This window comes from Balaenoptera acutorostrata, chromosome 1 (assembly GCF_949987535.1).
Source record: "Balaenoptera acutorostrata chromosome 1, mBalAcu1.1, whole genome shotgun sequence".
NCBI lineage: Eukaryota > Metazoa > Chordata > Mammalia > Artiodactyla > Balaenopteridae > Balaenoptera > Balaenoptera acutorostrata.
Genome location: NC_080064.1, coordinates 131,668,869 through 131,688,547, shown reverse-complemented (window position 1 = coordinate 131,688,547; position 19,679 = coordinate 131,668,869). Strand labels below are relative to the sequence as shown.

General features: G+C 36.7%; 1 protein-coding gene across 1 annotated transcript in view; it reads right to left on the bottom strand.

The window, feature by feature from the left end:
• MROH9 (maestro heat like repeat family member 9) overlaps window positions 1-19,679 on the bottom strand; it is a 130,114-nt gene that overhangs the window by 10,769 nt on the left and 99,666 nt on the right. The window contains exons 10-19 of the mRNA XM_057557563.1: window positions 13,836-13,990; window positions 11,554-11,719; window positions 10,241-10,383; window positions 9,070-9,207; window positions 8,478-8,598; window positions 6,012-6,149; window positions 3,948-4,124; window positions 2,139-2,291; window positions 1,921-2,037; window positions 1,251-1,353 (exon numbers count right to left, since the gene is read on the bottom strand). Of these exons, the coding sequence (XP_057413546.1) occupies window positions 1,251-1,353; window positions 1,921-2,037; window positions 2,139-2,291; window positions 3,948-4,124; window positions 6,012-6,149; window positions 8,478-8,598; window positions 9,070-9,207; window positions 10,241-10,383; window positions 11,554-11,719; window positions 13,836-13,990 (1,411 nt within the window). The remainder of the gene's footprint in view (window positions 1-1,250; window positions 1,354-1,920; window positions 2,038-2,138; window positions 2,292-3,947; window positions 4,125-6,011; window positions 6,150-8,477; window positions 8,599-9,069; window positions 9,208-10,240; window positions 10,384-11,553; window positions 11,720-13,835; window positions 13,991-19,679) is intronic.

Sequence of the window (19,679 nt, the reverse complement as noted above, 5' to 3'; positions counted from 1 at the left end):
TCTAAATAGACATTTCACCAAAGAAGACATACAGATGACCAAAAAGCACAAAGCACATGAAAAGATGCTCAACATCACTAATTATTAGAGAAATGCAAAGCTTACTCTTCATGTGCTCCCATTATCCCATTATATATTCCCTGTGTGCTTATATCTTTAGATCTTTACTTTAAAAAGTTTTGGATTCATGAATATATTTACCATGATTTTCAAGTACTCTGTAGAAACATTTGCTAAAATTTGATTTTCTTCTTTCTTTCCTCTCTTGTCCTCCTGGAAATACCTCTTCAGAAAGATAATGCCTTTTTCCTTTTTTAATTACTTACTTTTGCATCTTGCAATATTATATACAGAGGAGTGTTTGTGGAAAGTTCCAGTGTAGAATTCAGAGTAGCATGAATTCTTTATAGTTTGAAATAAAGTTCTTATAATATAGGGTTCTCTGTGTGTGTGTGTGTGTGTGTGTGTGTGTGTGTTCCTCTACTCCACTCTGATCAACACAGATCATGAACTGTAGTGCTGATCATAATATAATTTGTCTTCTACCCTGACTAATGACAGACTTTTCTGTACAAGTATAATGTGACTAAGTATTTCCTCATTCCTTGGGGCCCCAGCTACTCGAGGATGCCAAATGGGGTCAAGGGAAGATCCCACTACCAAGTTGGGAATTCACTTCCTATCATTCCAAATAAAGGATTATTAGTTTTGATCTTCATGGCGAGAATCTAGGGGGGAAAAAACTGATTGGTCAGGTTTGTCCAAGGTCAAAAATTTTTGTTGTCTTCTTTTAGAATCTTCCTGCACTCCCACAACTTTACATTTTCTTCTTCAAACTTTATTGGATTTGGTAGCTCTTCCTCATCTGTTGTAGTCTGTGGTTATAGATGTTCATGTTTTGTTGAAGATGACACTTAAAAAATACATTATTCTTATTCTTTGGGGGGTGATTTTTAAGCAGTGAAGGAAAACTGTAGTGGTTTGCCACCATCTTAAATTTTGAAATTCATCCTGTTGAATGTACTTCGTATGATAATTTAATCACACAGCTATACCCACTGTGTATTATAAAATAGAACTCTACACTCATCATACATTTTAACTTCTGTTCATCATAGATATCACCATGAAAGGTACTGTCCATCATAAAGAAAGAAAATTTATAATTTTTTCAAGGAAAATTTCTAGCTGCTTACCCCATTCTTTACCTTTTAAGACAAATTAGGAAATTAGAATTGAATTTTACTTACCTATTAAAATAACTGATCCTCTTCTCAGATATGTTCTGGAACTCCTCAGGAATCCTAAGGTATCAGATATCAAATCTGTAATATATTTCTGATGAGAAATAAGCTGAGAATAAAAAAGGAAAAAAAACATTCTCTCACTTCTTGAAAAAGCACATTTGCTCTCTCCAGAGAGGCTTTCAGGGAAAAGAACTTGGTTGCTTATACCAAATCAGGGTCAGTTTAAAACTTGGGGGTTTCTGTGTATGAACGTTATTCTTTTGCTTGCAGGTATTATTCAGCTTATTACATGATATCCAAACTTTGGGTTTCCAACTTTTGCTTAACATCCTTCCATCCCCATTTGTCTATCGTTGCAGTTTATGCTGGTTTTCAGAGAACCAGCTCATTCGGCCATGGAAAAGAAATTCCAGCTTTTCTTTTGGTGATCTGAAATGTTGTTCCTACCTTTACACTGCTCAAAGTATGTAGGTTGGAGGAAGAAACGATAGATGAAAAATGTTGAGGAAAAGAGAGTGGAAAATTTTAATTTTCTCTTGTCTCAAGTTCTAGCTATAATTGTTCATTTATCTTTTCTTTATATTCCTTGCTCATCATGCTTTTCATCACTTTGGCTATCCTTTAAAGTTCCTTCTATAACTCTTGTGGTAGTAAACCCTGAGGGGTCACTTACAAGATTGTTACAGATGTTGAGCACTACCAGCTCAAAACTGTAATGTTCATCCTTGAGCAAATATGATGTTGACCATTTTAATTCTGAGGCACAGATTTCTAATGTATGTTTACATGCCTGTGAAGTAGAAAAAGGTCAGTAAAAATCTATTCTTCTGATGTTACATAAAGCACTGCGATTCTCAGCAAAACTAAGAAAAACAAAATCACAAGACTTACTTTAACTACTCTTGCCTCTGTATCTTCCAGAAACAGAATCAGAGGTACCAAGCCTCCAAAAACCACATCATTCAGCATCCATGTGTACTGACTCATGTCCCTGAGTAACTCACCAAAGTGTCGAATGGCCATACTCCGAATGCCTCCATTAATCTGAAATATGCACACAGAAAAGACCTCATTTGAGGATATTTATATATATGCACACACACTGTATACTATATATACTATGTATACATATATACACTATTTAGTATGTATATATTTATATGTATATATACTATATATGATGTGTGTATATATGTATATATATATAATTATTATAATTTTTTTAAGAAAAGATTCACTTTGGGTCTAAGAAGTCAGCTTGCCTTTTGATTTTAAAATAAGACTTGCTTACCAAAATTCAGATTACATTAACGAAAATCCCCTGTGAAAAGTGAGTTTCTTAAATTTAGGAAGATAGTATTTAAAAAATCCTAAAAATATAACATGTAAAAATCTGTATAACTTGGAGATGATTTCTATAATAATACTTAGGGTAATGTGACCATGATGTCTTCAAATGCTGGAGGCCTTTGCAGAATTGCCAGTGAATACCAATGCAAGTTCTTTGCATAATGGCATAGTACTAGGTTTCCAAGGGCTTACTTATGCCAAATAGGAAGGTGATTGGATTATAAAGATTCTAGAAGAGAAAAATTGCAAGTCAGAGGAAGAGGTTAATTTTTAAAAATATAATATCACCTTCAGTTTTTTAAAAAAGTTTATGATTCCATTTTGAAAATAATTCTTTACATGGACATGCCAGCTACTTATTAGCTGTGTAACTTGACCAAATATTCATTTCAGTTTTCCTCAGTTTCCTTATACATAAACTGGATAATAGCAATAGAGTTTGTTAGAGGATTATATGAAATTGCCCATGTAAATCCCTTAAAATAGTGCCTGGTATATAGTAAATACTCAATACATTTTAGCCACTATTATTATTACTATTATTATCATTATGTCCTTATGAAAATCTTTTCTGACACTGTTTCCTCTTTCTATAATTTAATAATATTGGGCCTTTCTTCAATGAAATCAGCAGAACTAAGAAGTTACAAATTTTGGCAAGATAATTTACTATGAAATAATTCTCTGGTTCACAAACACTCATCAAAGGAATCTCTAAAAACAAATAGATTTCCCATAGCATACCAAAATGTTCTTGTTTATTAAAATACTATATTACTGTCATCCAACTTTTCTGGAACACGTTTACCATAAAAAATGAGAATATTCAAAATGCACAACTTTCTGATGAAATACTTTCTAATTAAAGTTTTCTATGAAAATATCATATTCATTTGGGACATTACACATGTCAACTCTAATACCCATAATATGCCTGCTATTCACTCTATTTTACAGATGATGCACTAAGAGACTGAACCACCTGCTCAAGATTTCACAGCTAGTCAGTGGCAACACAGGGATTTGAACCTAGGAAGTCCAGATTCAGGGTTAACAAACACAGCCACTAAACTATAATTCCTCTTTCATCTAAGAACAGAGGCTACATTTTGATTCTCTTTTCCTATGGGCAGACTTTTCCAGGTTCTCATAATGTAGTTTAAAAACAAACAAACAAACATAGAGCTTACTTGATTAATATTATTATCTCTGGGGAAAAAAAAAAGGTAGCTCTGCACAAAATGACTGCCTTTTGTTGACTTATTCTGGGATGTAATAGCATTGCCTTACCTGGGGCTTCAGTTTAATGATAAAACCTAATGATCTCACATATCTAACTGCGTAACTCACATGATCCATCAGAGGACAGTAGCTGCAAGCAATTCTGGTACACAGGGAGGAGTAGGTCACCTTGTCCAGTTTGCCTAAAAGTCTTCGAAGGGTCATCAAGGCCCGAATTACAACAGTCTTGTCTTGGGAAAGGAAGGCATCCAAGATGGATATTAATAAGCTGCAGACATTTTCTATCTACATATAAAAGGAAGAAAACGGTGGGATTTAAGAACTAGAAGGAAACTTGAGGTAGCATTTGGCACACACACCTCTGAGTTTGGGCAGCATGCAGTGATGTGCTGGAGCTAGCTTACAAGAGTCAATTGCCAAATTGTCAAAAATTTTGCAAGCTGATCGTTAAAACAAGTCACTATTAAAAATTAAATTTTATAAATTTAGAAATAAATAAAAACAATGGTAATAAATACTCAAGACTCATCACTTCCTGTTCTTTTGCTACATTTTGCTTTTTTATGCCTTTGAGGTTATTTACATGTATTGTATCTGTATGGTGGGGATATTAAATAATGATGCACTACTGCACATCTTCTCCCAAATCCATGTCTACAGATGTCCCTTTGATAGACTGAAATCATCCATAGTGGGAGTATTTACACCAGAGAAATTGGTCTTATTTTCACAGAGCTGCTTGTTTAAACATTTACCAACACACCATTGGCAGTATAACCTCTAAACTAGGTGACAATGACCTGTTTGGACATGAGAGCCACTGAGCTGCTGAGCTAGGTCATGGGCATCAGTTGCAGATCAGAGACAAGCAGAATATCAGGCAATCAAAACATGAAAAGGAGACACCAGAGGAGTGAAAGACAGGCTGGAAAGAAAGGAAATAAAAGAAATAAATACTGTTTGCCAAAATAACAGGCAGAGGACACTTATGTCTGGCTGGAGTCTTTACCAATAGATAGTACATGAAACCTCAATCCAGATCCCTCTCCACTGTTTCTCTCCCACTTTCCTAAACAACTTTGTCACATTGTTAATCGCATTGGTAAGAGGACTAGACAAGGCAATAAATAACTTTCTGTTCGCAATACATACTATTGACTTGTATGATTTATCTAAAGCAAATAAACTATGGCTCATTTCATTCTAAATGCAAAATGAGTGCCCACTGACAGGCTTTAAGCTTTCAGAGACTATGCTTAATGGATATACTAGGATTTATTATTAAATTTATTATTAAATCAGTAATAATTTATGGAATATCTACAGTCTCAGCACTGTGCAAGCTACTTTGAAATTTACAAAAGAATTACAACACATAGGCGTATGCGTTGACACACTCTTCCTGGAAGGCAAGAAGTATTCACATGACTTAGTGGGAAATGATATAGGACAGTAGTTCTCAAGTTTAACCTGCATTAGAATTACCTGGAGGACTTTTGAAAACATAGATTGGTGGGCACGACCCCCAGGATTTCTGATTCCATAGACCTGTGATAGGGCCTGACAGTGTGCATTTTTAACAAATTTCCAAGAGACTCTGATGCTGTTGGTTCAAGAGTCATAGGTAGAGAGCCATAAATATAAAATATTATATAAGCAAGTGCTTATAGTTGGTGTGGCCCTGAAAGGGATGAGGCTGCTAGAGACCAGAATATCCAGTGAAATTTGACTTGAGCTGATCATTGGAAAATAAGAAAAATGTGAATGGGTGAAGGAGGAAAGTGGTATAAAGGAAGAAAAAGCTTGAGCGAGTGCTCTGAGACAGGAATTAATGTGTATGCATGTGTGTATGTTGGAGGGGAAAATAACGTATGTGTGGTTTAGGGTGTAACAAGAGTGTTCATGTAGGGCAATGCTGATAAATTCTGAGTGTAATGAGTGATTTTCTGGGAAAAATATAAATAAGGTGATAAAGCCAATAAATTGACTTCACACATCCTTTCCATTCAACCCAGTTTCCTCATTGATAAAACACTCAGCTTTGATATTGTGTTAGTGATGTGTAAACTACAAAATAATCAATGTTTTGTCAGTAAGGATACTGAGTTGTACCAAATCTCAGATTATGACGTCGATGGTGCTGGCAGACACAAGTCACACACACACACACACCTCATTGATAACTGGTGCCGTGCTGGCAATTTTCTGAAGGCTCAGTTTGCTCACTGCAGGATCAGCGTCATTGACCCAGTTTCTGAAGAGAACCAAAAATTCTTCTGGGAATGGGTCCTTGAAGAAATTATTGAGAAGCTAAAAGAAAACAATTAAGTTCATAGGCAGAGTAATGGCCAGGCATTGTTTTTGCTTCAGTCATAAAAATCGAGACATTTTCAGTAAAACAAACACAAATCACACTAAAACTCTAAATACTTACACATATTTTTACATATATTTCTGTGTCCATAGAGGGAAGGAGGAGTAGCAGATGGAATAGGAAATACATGCTTTGTTTTATATATATGATGAAAGAAATTTTCACACGTGGAATAACAGAGTTTACGTTAACTTTTTATACTTTTATGTTGCCTCGTCTTTCTCTTACCTGGAAAACCTTGGTGCCTAATAGCATTAATACGTTTACTTATCCGTTTTCTACCATATAATGCATACAATAGTCTTAAAATTATGATATCAACACATATAACATCAATAAACCTCCTGAGGAAAAATAAATATTTCTTTACAGATTTTTTTTGTCCTTGCAATTTATCTCACTAAGGATATACAAAACACAGTGTTCATATGTTACTTGATCTTTCACAAATCTGTGGGGTGTGTATGTGTGTGTGTGTGTGTGTGTGTGTGTGTGTGTGTGTGTGAAAGAGAGAGAGAAAAAGAGAGAGAGAGAGAAGCATACAATTCACTGAGAAAGAGACCAAGATCATAATAGTTAAATAGGTAAAGGAAAGATCAGGTTGTTCATAATATGGAACTTTAATTTATAAATAATAATATTTTTAAAATGTTCAAACTCTCTAAAATTTTAAACAATAAGTACAAATCAAATCACCCCACAGGACATCACATCTGCTTCTCACATTGGAAAGCTTGTTTATGGTGGCGAGATTGCCATGGGGTAAGCATACCCATGAGCTGTGTGGGGAGCTCTGATTGGCACTGCTTTCCAGATAGTGGTTTGACATTAAAAATCCTTAGCCTTGAGAATGTTTATTCCCTTTGGTTATTATTTCAGATTCTCGGAATCTATTACAAGAACATAATCTAAAATACCAAAAGAAAGAAGATTTAGGCACAAAGATGTAAACTTGATTGCAATTTCTATCAGTAGAACTTGATTGCTATTTATATCAGTAGAAAACTAGAAATAACAAATATATATAAATAAATGGCATAGGCATTGATATTACTATCTTAGGTATCACTGGCTGATAAGACCAAAATAAGATAAAATACATAGATTGTGTGTTCAGAACAACAAAAGGCCAAGGGACCTCACAGTTGAACTGGAAAGTTGATGATTGCCCAGAAATTCTAAACAGAGAAAGTGGTGGGAGAGTGTGGTCATTGCTGAATTCCTGGAAGGACAAGCATGCCAATCTCCAGTAGCAGGAATCATTACATTCATGATGAGAGAGGCAACTAGGTTTCCATCAGGTATATTAATGATGCTTCCATACATCTTTCGTAGTTTGTAAATTTCTTTTAAATGTAGCATTTTATGGGAGGGATTTTGTATCTCATGTTTAGACCTATTTGGTGTTTGTACATACTTAAAGGGTAGTACAATAAAAATAATGAGTCACATAATAAAATAATGAGAGGTTCAAATGGATTAAGCAAGTTTGAAAAATACTGGTGATTTGCTACTGCAATGTTAAGTTAAACTAATTCATGTATCCTTGTGAAAGCTTTAGAAGTATATAGTATAGTGTATAGGTATGCCTTTTATAGTTTATTAACTATTTTGACATGAAGTTTGAAATCATGTCAAACTTTTGGAAATATTTGGCATCGTACCTTAGATCAATACTTCCTTATTATATATTACTTTTATGGAAAATTAGATTTGACTCAGATAATTTCAATTTACAGAACTTTTTACATGCCTTTTGTAAGCAAAAGTACTGCCTCAATTTGCTTGACTCTAGTATGGCATTCCAATATTTGATGTAATATTCATATAAAAAGGAATATAGTTCTATATCTTCATGTTACCCAGTTATTTAGCCCATTCCTTTTTTCCCCTAGACAGTCTGAAGTATCGTTTGGACACTAGATGTTACCTACCACCTTTAGTAAACTTAATTATCCCTATATACTTTAAGAAGCTTGTAGAGAAATATGAACTAGGACTACAAAAATAATTAGTCTGTGCAAATCCACACCCCCTAGGAAACTACAACGGCCAACTCCTGAAACAGTCTAAAGGGACAACCCTCTCATAACTCAAATCTATCTTCGCCTTACACCCCTCAGCTTCAGATATCTGTTATTGTCTTAACTTTTGGTAAGAATCAATATTCGGAGAGGGAGACAAAATGTTAGAGAGTGGATTTAAGTTTGGATAAGGAAAGGGAATGAGGACTTGATTGTTCACAGTCTTGTAATAAAACTCACTTCAGTGAGGAATATTATTGTGATGACGTTGTCTTCTGACCTTCTAGGACCTTCCACTGAGAGCTTGTAGAGATAATGCAAGGTGTCTGGAAACTGTGGAAAGTTATAGTCACTGAGAGTTCTGTAAAGAAGAATAAAGCACAGAATTAGCAAAGAAGATGAAAACACTTTCTGCATCAGCAAATGCTAATGGTAGAAAAGAGGGAAACATTATCCTCATATTTTGTATCACCAGATAAAAAGAAAGATATTCTTGAATATTCCTTAATCCAAGGTAAACCGCAGGCTCATTATGAATTCTACGCAGACTCTGCGGAATTATATATGCCAGGATCACTGATAACATCTCTTTCCTTAACATCACTCCTCTTTCTTATCTCTCCTATCCTGTGCCACAGTACAGACTGCTCTATATTACCGCAAGTTCCCATCCATGCCTGACCAAACGGAGAAAACATAAATAGTGCAAAATAAAGAGAGAGATTTGGAAGTTGGAGTGGATATTTACTGTGTTCCCACAGTGGCTTAGTTGAAGAAAGATGAAACAGGTGGGAAAGAGACGGAGAACACTTCTCAATGCCCCTGTTCTTACTTGGCAACAAGGTAGACTCCATGATGGTGAAACAGTGCTTGGGAAAACTGGCTCCAGCAATTCTTTCTCTTTAGAGCAATATCCACTTGTTGCAGTCCAGAACAATTCAGCAGAACTCTCAGTGCATCTCGAGCATAGCTAAGGTCCCAAAGAAGAGGAGAGTCATCACCTGCAAGTGGCCTTCACATAACTAGATACAAGTGACTATTTGCCTTTTCATTCTATGTTGGGCAGGATGCCAGTTTTGGGAAAGGGGGGTGTTTCAAAGGAAAAGACCATTAAATGCTCTTCGTCTCCCCTGATTAACAGGACATGGGATGTGGGGTTAAACTGAAATTGTAGCATGTAAAATCTAGGATTAATCATAGAGCAGCTTATTTGTTTATTAGTTTATTAAAAGCTTATTAGCAAAAGATGTTAAGTGATGTGAAGACATGCTAAAGGTACCTGTTGATTGTCTTCTTTGGATGCTGTAAATAAATAGAATACATTCTTATCTACTTGGGATGATTTGGTGTATGTCTTCTTGAAAGACAGAGAGTGGATTAAATGTCTTAATGGGACTGAATGTGTGTTAAGAGTCCTGCCTGGCTTAGAAGTCCACACCAGATAAGGGCAAATAGCAGAAAGTTGGGTCCTGATTTCCCTGGAGAGCAGGAAAGCTTACGGTAATCTCTTGGGCAAGAGAGAAGAGCCGAACCTTACCTTATGTGGACAGAATGACTGCATGCTGTCATAAGCCCACACATAACATCAACAACCACAAAGTAACTTTACAGTTCACAAAGCACATTTGTGCACATTATTTTTGCCTTACACATAATTTACCCTGAGAGATCACTATCGGAGTAAACGGCAGAGCTAGTACATGTCCGGTTTTGGACCTGTTTCTCCTCCCTACTCTCTCTCTGCATGGTGGCTTCCCTTTGTGGCAGGAATAACACTCTGTGGGAGTGTTTTTTTATACACTGCATACACATTCAGGGAAGGTCCCAGCTTACTTCTAGGTACTTAGGATAGTTACTTTTCCAAAGGCATCCTACCCTGCAGAGGAGAGAAAACGGTAATAAGTGAATATACTGCACAAGGGATTATATAGTTCCACATGAACCCAAGGGAGTAGAAATATTTGACAGCTGGAAGCTCATTTCTTATACCACTAGTATCTCACAAAGGCCTGTCCTCTGTCATCAGTCTCAGGTTGCTGGTGTAAAAGAGTTGAAGCATGAGGGCCATCAAGAGCTGGGGGAAAAACTGGGCCACCGCTTTCTTGTAAGAACCAATAGGCAGCAATGTGCACAGGGCCTGGGATGCCTATAAGGGAAGGAAAAAGGAGTCAAGAATGTAACCATCTCCCTTTAAACCCAGTCAGCAGTGGTGAGGTGGGTGGAAAGGCAGGGACTCTGCAAATCCTCCCCCAAATTCCTTGAAGGAAGCCTGAAGCATGCATGTGTATTCATTCATTCAATAACAGTTACTCAGTCCATTTTGAAGCAGGAAATGTGCCAAGCATTCTCTGGCTATGGGCTCCCAAATCACTATCAACAGTGCCTGGTTGCCAAACCAGCAGGAAGCAAGCTGATTCCCAAGGAAGGCATACCTCCCAAGGATCCATGCCTATGTGGTCATGAAGAATAGTCTTACCAATAACCCAGGTCCTCCCAGTGCATCAACAATCCAGGGCAGTGAAATGTTTAAGGAGGGGCATGCCAGGTCACTAACAAATTGTTTGGTCTACTCACCACTACAATACCCACTATATCAGAGAAACACATCTCACTACTTCACATTTGTGCAGAATTATCCATTTTTTCTCCTATTATATCTCTGTAAGACTTGAATTTACTCCCAGGAGTGGTGATTTGGGTGCTTGGGAGATATATAATGATGGACACAAATGAGATTAGGCCTTCACATGCCTTTCAAGAGTCTGTGTGTTCTGGCTGGGGGCTACCTCTCTGATACCATCTCCTACACCTTCACCCTTGCTCAGTACTCTCCAGATGTTTTGGCCTCCTTGCTTCACTGATATGCCAGGTAAGCTCCCGTCACCACATGGCTTTTGCCCTTCTCTCTGTCTAAAACTCTCATGCCCAGATATCTGCAAGGGTCACTCCCTTACCTCATTCAGGTCTCTGATTCGATGTCACTACAGCAGAGAGACCTGACCGGACCAATTTACCTAAACCTTCCCTGCCACTTTCTTTTCCCCACCCCAGTTTATATCTCTTCTAAGCTTTATATCATCTGACACGTAACACATTTTTTTGGTTCATTGTCTGGATCTCTTACAAGAATGCAAGCTTCATGATCGAGGTGTGGCAGGTAGTAGGCGCTCAATAAATACGTGTTGAGTGAATGAATGAATGAATGAATGAGAGCCAGATCGTGTCAAGGAAGTATGACTGAGACTGTGAGCAGATAGGGATTTTCACGGCTAAGAAAACACCACCAGGAAAAAGAAACACGCATTGTATTATTTACCGCCACGGGCATCATATTAGTAGTGTCAAGAGAGAAATGTCTTCTTTCCGTTATTCTTTCTTCCATTGCCCCAGGCTTTCCTTTCAGTATCAGCAAGATTGTCTTCAGCACATGTAGAGCCACACTTGACTCAGAACCAGCCGCCTGCCACATCAGCATCAAAGTGCTGCAAACACAGCCCCCATCCCCGATAGTGAAAATCATACGTTTTTCATTTCCTACTCAACACTGTGACACAAATCAGGAAAAGAGTCTTGGTTTTACATCTTTACAGTGCAAAGAAACTGCAGACAAGTCCAAAACTAACTGATATTCCCATTTCCAAATGATCCCATTAAGTTTCTTGTCCTTGAAGACAGAGGAAGAATTTCAATATGGTCTTGTGGAAAATACAGACTGTAAGTCTGCAAGTTCATTTCCTACTGCTATGTAAATATCTGTCCAGCTCAATGTCAGGAACTGATCAGCTTTCTGTACTCCATACTCTTCCCTCCCACCTTGTGTCCTTGTTTGTCTAGGGATAATAGAGTATTTAAAAACTGGTACGGAAATACAAATTAATATATAAATAAATATATCAATTTTAAAAACTAGGGAAAAAGCTAACTAAATTAAAAAAAAACTACATAACTTAAAAATTAGAAAATTAAATTTAAAAACTTAGCCATTTTCCCAAATGTCACACATATAGTCAGTGACACAGATGTAGCTAGAACCCTGGCTTCTCAATCTCCAATTCCCGAGCTCCTTTCTCTACATACCTGTCATACTTCAAGATTATTCTTACTATTGCTCATCTTAAAAACTGCTATAATGTCAAGCCATGCTGGGTTCTGAACTCTGTCGTTCTTTCTCTTTGCATTTAGGTTCCTAATATGGGGGCCTGGTCCCTCAGAACATGGACACACCTATCTCTCAATTGCCTTTATCTGCAGGGCTTATTCATAGTACCATGCTTAGAACCACATGGATATCAAATCTCTCAAGCCCTGTCTCATTCTCTTCCCTTTTGATCACACCTTCTTTCTGTTTCTCTGTTTAAACTTACCTACAAATCCCAGTTTTTCTACCTCAGTCCTCACCTACTATTGCACAAGACCTGCTAGTGACTATTTTAATTAAGTTCACCTAATTCTAATTATGTTTGCTTTCTGTACCTCCTCAGTACACACTGTTTGTAATGGATTCATTGGCAGCTTTTATCTTATATCCATGTGGGTATATTCACTCTCCTCAACAAAATGCTTGAAGGCTGGTAATACTTTACACACAGTGGGTACTCAGTTCCTGAATGAGAAAACACTGAGTCTTATGAATATTTTTAGTTTCCAGGACTTTTCTAAATAGTAAAATACTTTGTGAGTTTAAGCTTCCTAAAAAATACAATCTTTAAGTTGGAAATAGAAAGTCGGTCATATAATTGGTTTAGCATTTTGTTGATTTCATTGTCCTCTTACAGACATTAACTAATTTAATCCATATAACAGCTTTATAGATGAAAAGAACTTTCCTCATTTCACAGATGAGGAAATTGAGGATCAAGGAGTTTATGAAACTTACATGATGTCACACAGGATATAAGGGTGAAGGCTGGGATGCAATTCATTTTCATTTGTTTCCAAACCTGAATCCTTTCCATAATGTAATTTCCTGCCTTTTATACTGTTAATAGTAGAGAAGAAATCCCTTCCCTTCCAATGTACAAACTATAGAAATGGAGTGATGTGATTTAATAAGCTCCTCTAACGTGGCTGTTAGATTCATAGTGTCACGTAGACTCACCTTAGCATACTTTCTTCTTAAATATTTCTCATGACCCTGGATCATGAATTTCAGATAAACAGTTAAGGGACAGGGACAGGTAAAATTCCCAATTATACCTGGGAATTTTAAATGTTTTATTATTTTATTGGTGGTTGGAAATATCTTATGTCTGTCCTTCATAAATGAGAACAAAACACTATGAATTTTACCACATGTGGGGAAAAAACCATTATCACTTTGAGAAGAGGTTTTTCAATGTGGGATATGCAGCAGAACACAATTTAAATCCTCAGATAAATAATAGCAACAATTATCATTTCTTGATGGTCTACTGTGTGCCACATATTTTATGAAGATATGAATACTATAGGTGATCTTATTTAAGCCTTACAATCATCCTATGTGGTACAAAAATAGATATTCTCTTTCAGAAAAAAAGCAACCAGATCTGACTTGTTCAGGTCTCTCTGACTCTGGAGACTGAACAAACCCTGTGGAAGGGGTGAGAGGGGGCTTACTTGTCTGCTGGGACTGGGTAGTCCATAAGTTGAAAGATGACCTTCTTTGGTGAAGTACGTGTCAACAAGGTAATGACCCGCAACATAGCTTGCTTCAAAATGGGAGAAGCATTTCCACACAGTTGCTTATAAATAACATCCACAATTTTAGACACCTGGAAAAGCAATTTCACAGGTCAACAAGAGTCTCTCGTTGCACAGCCACCTCTAACCGAGGCATTTCTTAGACAAAAGAATTCAGTCCTTCTCAGAATGACCAAGGCAGCAATTAACACACAAATAAGCACTAGAGGAAAGCATATTTATGTGCATTACTACACAATGAAAATGTTTATTTGGATGAGAAATAAACATATGCATTTATTTTTTTCTTCCGATTTTATTGAGATATAATTGTCATAAAGCACTGTATAAGTTTAAAGTGTATAGCATAACGATTTGACTTACATACATCGTGAAATTATTACCACAATAAGTTTAGTGAACATCTATCACCTCATATAGATACAAAAGAAAAGAAAAAGAGAAAATATTTCCTTATGAAGAGAACTCTTAGGATTTACTCTTTCAATAACTTTCATATATAACATAAAGCAGTGTTAATTACATTTATCATGCTGTGCATTATATCCCTAGTACTTATTTATCTTCTAACTGGAAATTACCCCTCCCACCAGCCTCTGGTAACCACAAATCTGATCTCCTTTTCGATGAGTTTGTTTATTTATTTTTGAAGTATAATTAACCTATAACACTATGTTAATTCCTGGTGCACAACATAGTGATTCTGTATTTCTATATGTTACAAAATGTTCACCACGATAAGTGTTGTTACCATCATTAATCTTGATTATATATGTTTCCCACACTGTACATTTCATCCCCATTACTCACCAGAGTCTATGTCTCCAGGTGAGTCCAAGTTGCCTCCTGCCCCTCTAGGAGGCTCTCCAAGACTAGTAAGTGGGTCTGACCCAGACTCCTTTCAAATTACTGCTTCTGCCCTGGGTCTTGTGGAGCATGTGAGGTTTACTATGTCCCCTTTAAGAGCGAACTCTTTGTTTCTTACAGCCCTCTGGCTCTCCTGAAAGCAAACCCCAAAGGCCTTCAAAGCCAGATGTTCTGGGGGCTTATCTTTCTGGTGCAGGATCCCCAGGCTGGGTAGCCCAATGTGGGGTTTAGACCCCTCGCTCCTTGGGCAGAACCTCTGAAATTGTGATTATCCTCCTGTTTGTGGGTCACCTCCTTGGGGGTGTGGATATTGACTATACAGTGTCTCTGCTCTTCCTACTCATCTCACTGTGCTTCCTTCTTTACAGCTTTAGTTGTAGATTTTTTCTGCTAGTTTTCTGGTCTTTCTCATCAATAGTTGCTCTGTAAATAGTTGTAATTTTACAACTCCTACCTGTTGGAGTAGGTGAGCTCAGGGCCCTCCTATTCTGCCATCTTGGCTGCCTCCCAATCTATGCATTTATGGATAGTGGGAGAATACCCATTTTTTTTTAAAAGGTTTATTTTGGATGGGTAGACTTTATTATATAAAACATATAAGCTCAATTCAGAAAGCATATGTACAATATAATTTGAGTCCTTTAAAAAAAAGTCAAAATAATGGAACAGAATCACAACAGAACAATATACTTCTGAAAACATTTTGACAATTAAAGGAGATATGAATCTATATTTCGAAGGAATGAACTATGTGTTGAGGGACTGGACTAGAATGGTAAACACTAAATCATAATCTTTCAAATTTTCTTTATAGGCTCCAAGTTTTATTTTTCCCCTTTTCATTCACTTTTTCCTTGTTTTCTGGCTTTATTCTTTTTTTAAAAAAATTATTATTGAAATATAGTTGATTTACAATGTTGTGTTAGTTTCAGGTATACAGCACAGTAATTCAGTAATTCTTTTTCCGGTTCCTTTTTCTTATAGGTTATTACAAAATATTGAGTATAGTTCCCTGTGCTATACAGTAGATCCCTGTTGATTATCTATTTTATATACAGTAGTGTGTATATATTTATCCCAACCTCCTAATTTATCCTTCCCCCCAACTTCCCCTTTGGTAACCATAAGTTTTGCTTTCTATATCTATGAGTCACTTTCAACTTTGTAAATAAGTTCATTTGTATCTTTTTTTTTTTTTTAGATTCCACATATAAGCTATATCATATGATGTTTGTCTTACTTGTCTGGCTTACTTCACTTAGTATGATAATCTCTAGGTCCATCCATGTTGCTGCAAATGGCATCATTTCATTCTTTTTTATGGCTGAGTAATATTCCTTTGTATATATATACCACACCTCTTTATCCATTCATCTGTCGATGGAAATTTAGGTTGCTTCCATGTCTTAGCTATTGTAAATAGTGCTGCAATGAATATTGGGGTGAATGTTACTTTTTGAATTATAGTTTTATCTAGATATATGCCCAGAAGTGGGATTTCTGGATCATCTGGTAACTCTATTTTTAGTTTTTTATGGAAACTCCATACCATTTTCCACAGTGGCTGCACCAATTTAAATTCCCACTGACAGTGTAGGAGGGTTCCTTTTTCTCCATACCCTCTCCATCATTTATTATTTGTAGACTTTTTTTTGAAATAAAGTTATTTATTTATGTATTTATTTTTGGCTGTGTTGGGTCTTTGTTGCTGCGTGCAAGCTCTCTCTACTTGCAGTGAGCCGGGGCTACTCTTTGTTGCAGTGTGTGGGCTTCTCATTGTGGTGGCTTCTCTTGTTGTGGAACATGGACTCTAGGCTTGTGGGCTTCAGTAGTTGCTGCTCGTGGGCTCAGTAGTTGTGGCTCGCGGGCTCAATAGTTGTGGCTCGTGGGCTCTAGAGCACAGGCTCAGTAGTTGTGGTGCATGGGCTTAGTTGCTCCATGGCATGTGGGATCTTCCTGGACCAGGGCTTGAACCCATGTCCCCTGCATTGGCAAGAGGATTCTTAACCACTGAATGACCAGGGAAGTCCCTATTTGTAGACTTTTTGATGATGGCCATTCTGATTGGTGTGAGGTGATACTTTATTGTAGTTTTCATTTGCATTTCTCTAATAATTAGTGATATTAAGCATCTTTTCATCTGCCTGTTGGCCATCTGTATATCTTCTTTGGAGAAATGCCTATTTAGATCTTCTGCCCATTTTTTGATTCGGTTATTTGTTTTTTTTTGATATTGAGCTGCATGAGCTGTTTGTATATTTTGGAAATGAATCTCTTTTTGGTTGCATCATTTGCAAATATTTTCTCCCATGCTGTAGGCTGTATTTTGTTCTGCTTATGGTTTCCTTTGGTGTTCAAAAGCTTTTATGTTTAATTAGGTCTCATTTGTTTATTTTTGTTTTTATTTCCATTACTCTAGGAGACTGATCTGAAAAGATATTGCTGAGATTTATGTCAAAGAGTGTTCTGCCTATGTTTTACTCTAGGAGTTTTATAGTATCTGGTCTTACTTTTCGGTCTTTAATCCATTTCCAGTTTGTTTTTTTATATGGTGTTAGAGAATGTTCTATTTCACTCTTTTACATGTAGCTGTCCAGTTTTCTCAGCACCACTTGTTAAAGAGATAGTCTTTTCTCCATTGTATATTCTTGTCTCCTTTGTCATAGATTAATTGACCATAGGTGGGTTTATTTCTGGGCTTTCTATCCTGTTACATTGATCTATATGTCTGTTTTTGTGCCAGGACCATACTGTTTTGACTACTGTAGCTTTGTAGTATAAAATGAGTTCTGAAGTGTTCCTTCCTCTGCAATTTTTTTGGAACAGTTTCAGCAGTATGGATGTTTTCTCTATATGTTCGGTAGAATTTACCTGTGAAGCCATCTGGTCTGGGACTTTTGTTTGTTAGGAGTTTTTTTGTTTTAATTTTTGAATTTTAATTAATTTATTTTTTTATACAGCAGGTTCATATTAGTCATCAATTTTATGCACATCAGTGTATACATGTCAATCCCAATCGCTCAATTCATCACACCACCACCCCGACCCCCTGCCGCTTTCCCCCCTTGGTGTCCATACGTTTGTTCTCTACATCTGTGTCTCAATTTCTGCCCTGCAAACTTGTTCATCTGTACCATTTTTCTAGGTTCCACATATATGCTTTAATATATGATATTTGTTTTTCTCTTTCTGACTTCCTTCACTCTGTATGACAATCTCTAGATGCATCCACGTCTCTACAAATGACCCAATTTCGTTCCTTTTTATGGCTGAGCAATATTCCATTGTATATATGTACCACATCTTCTTTATCCATTTGTCTGTCGATGGGCATTTAGGTTGCTTCCATGACCTGGCTATTGTAAATAGTGTTGCAATGAACATTGGGGTGCATGTGTCTTTTTGAATTATGGTTTTCTCTGGGTATAAGCCCAGTAGTGGGACTGCAGGATCATATGGTAATTCTATTGTTAGTTTTTTAAGGAGCCTCCATACTGTTCTCCACAGTGGCTGTATCAATTTACATTCCCACCAACAGTGTAAGAGGGTTCCCTTTTCTTCACACCCTCTCCAGCATTTGTTGTTTGTAGATTTTCTGATGATGCCGATTCCAACTGGTGTGAGGTGATACCTCATTGTAGTTTTGATTTGCATTTCTCTAATAATTAGTGATGTTGAGCAGCTTTTCATGTGCTTCTTGGCCATCTGTATGTCTTCTTTGGAGAAATGTCTATTGAGGTCTCCTGGCCATTTTTAGATTGGGTGGGTGATTTTTTTTTTAATATTGAGCTCCATGAGCTGTTTATATATTCTGGAGATTAATCCTTTGTCCATTGATTCGTTTGCAAATATTTTCTCCCATTGTGAAGGTTGTCTTTTCATCTTGTTTATGGTTTCCTTTGCTGTGCAAAAGCTTTGAAGTTTCATTAGCTCCCATTTGTTTATTTTTGTTTTTATTTCCATTACACTAGCAGGTGGATCAAAAACGATCTTGCTGTGATTTATGTCACAGAGTGTTCTTCCTATGTTTTCCTCTAAGAGTTTTATAGTGTCCGGTCTTACATTTAGGTCTCGAATCCATTTTGAGTTTGTTTTTGTGTATGGTGTTAGGGAGTGTTCTAATTTCATTCTTTTACATATAGCTGTCCAGTTTTCCCAGCACCACTTACTGAACAGACTGGCTTTTCTCCATTGTATATCCTTCCCTACTTTGTCATAGATTAGTTGATCATAGGTGTGTGGGTTTATCTCTGGGCTTTCTACCTTGTTCCATTGATCTATGTTTCTGTTTTTGTGCCAGTACCATATTGTCTTGTTTACTGTAGCTTTGTAGTATAGTCTGAAGTCAGGGAGTCTGATTCTCCAGCTCCATTTTTTTCCCTCAAGACTGCTTTGGCTATTCGGGGTCTTTTGTGTCTCCATACAAATTTTAAGATTTTTTGTTCTAGTTCCGTAAAAAATGCCATTGGTAATTTGATAGGGATTGCATTGAATCTGTAGATTGCTTTGAGTAGTATAGTCATTTTCAGAATATTGATTCTTCCAATCCAAGAATGTGGTATATCTCTCCATCTGTTGGTATCATCTTTAATTTCTTTCATCGGTGTCTTATAGTTTTCTGCATACAGGTCTTTTGTCTCCCTAGGTAGGTTTATTCCTAGGTATTTTATTCTTTTTGTTGCAATGGTAAATGGGCGTGTTTCCTTAATTTCTCTTTCAGATTTTTCATCATTAGTGTATGGGAATGCAAGAGATTTCTGTGCATTAATTTTTTATCTTGCAACTTTGCCAAATTCATTGATTAGCTCTAATAGTTTTCTGGTGGCAGTTTTAGGATTCTGTATGTATAGTATCATGTCATCTGCAAACAGTGACACTTTTACTTCTTCTTTT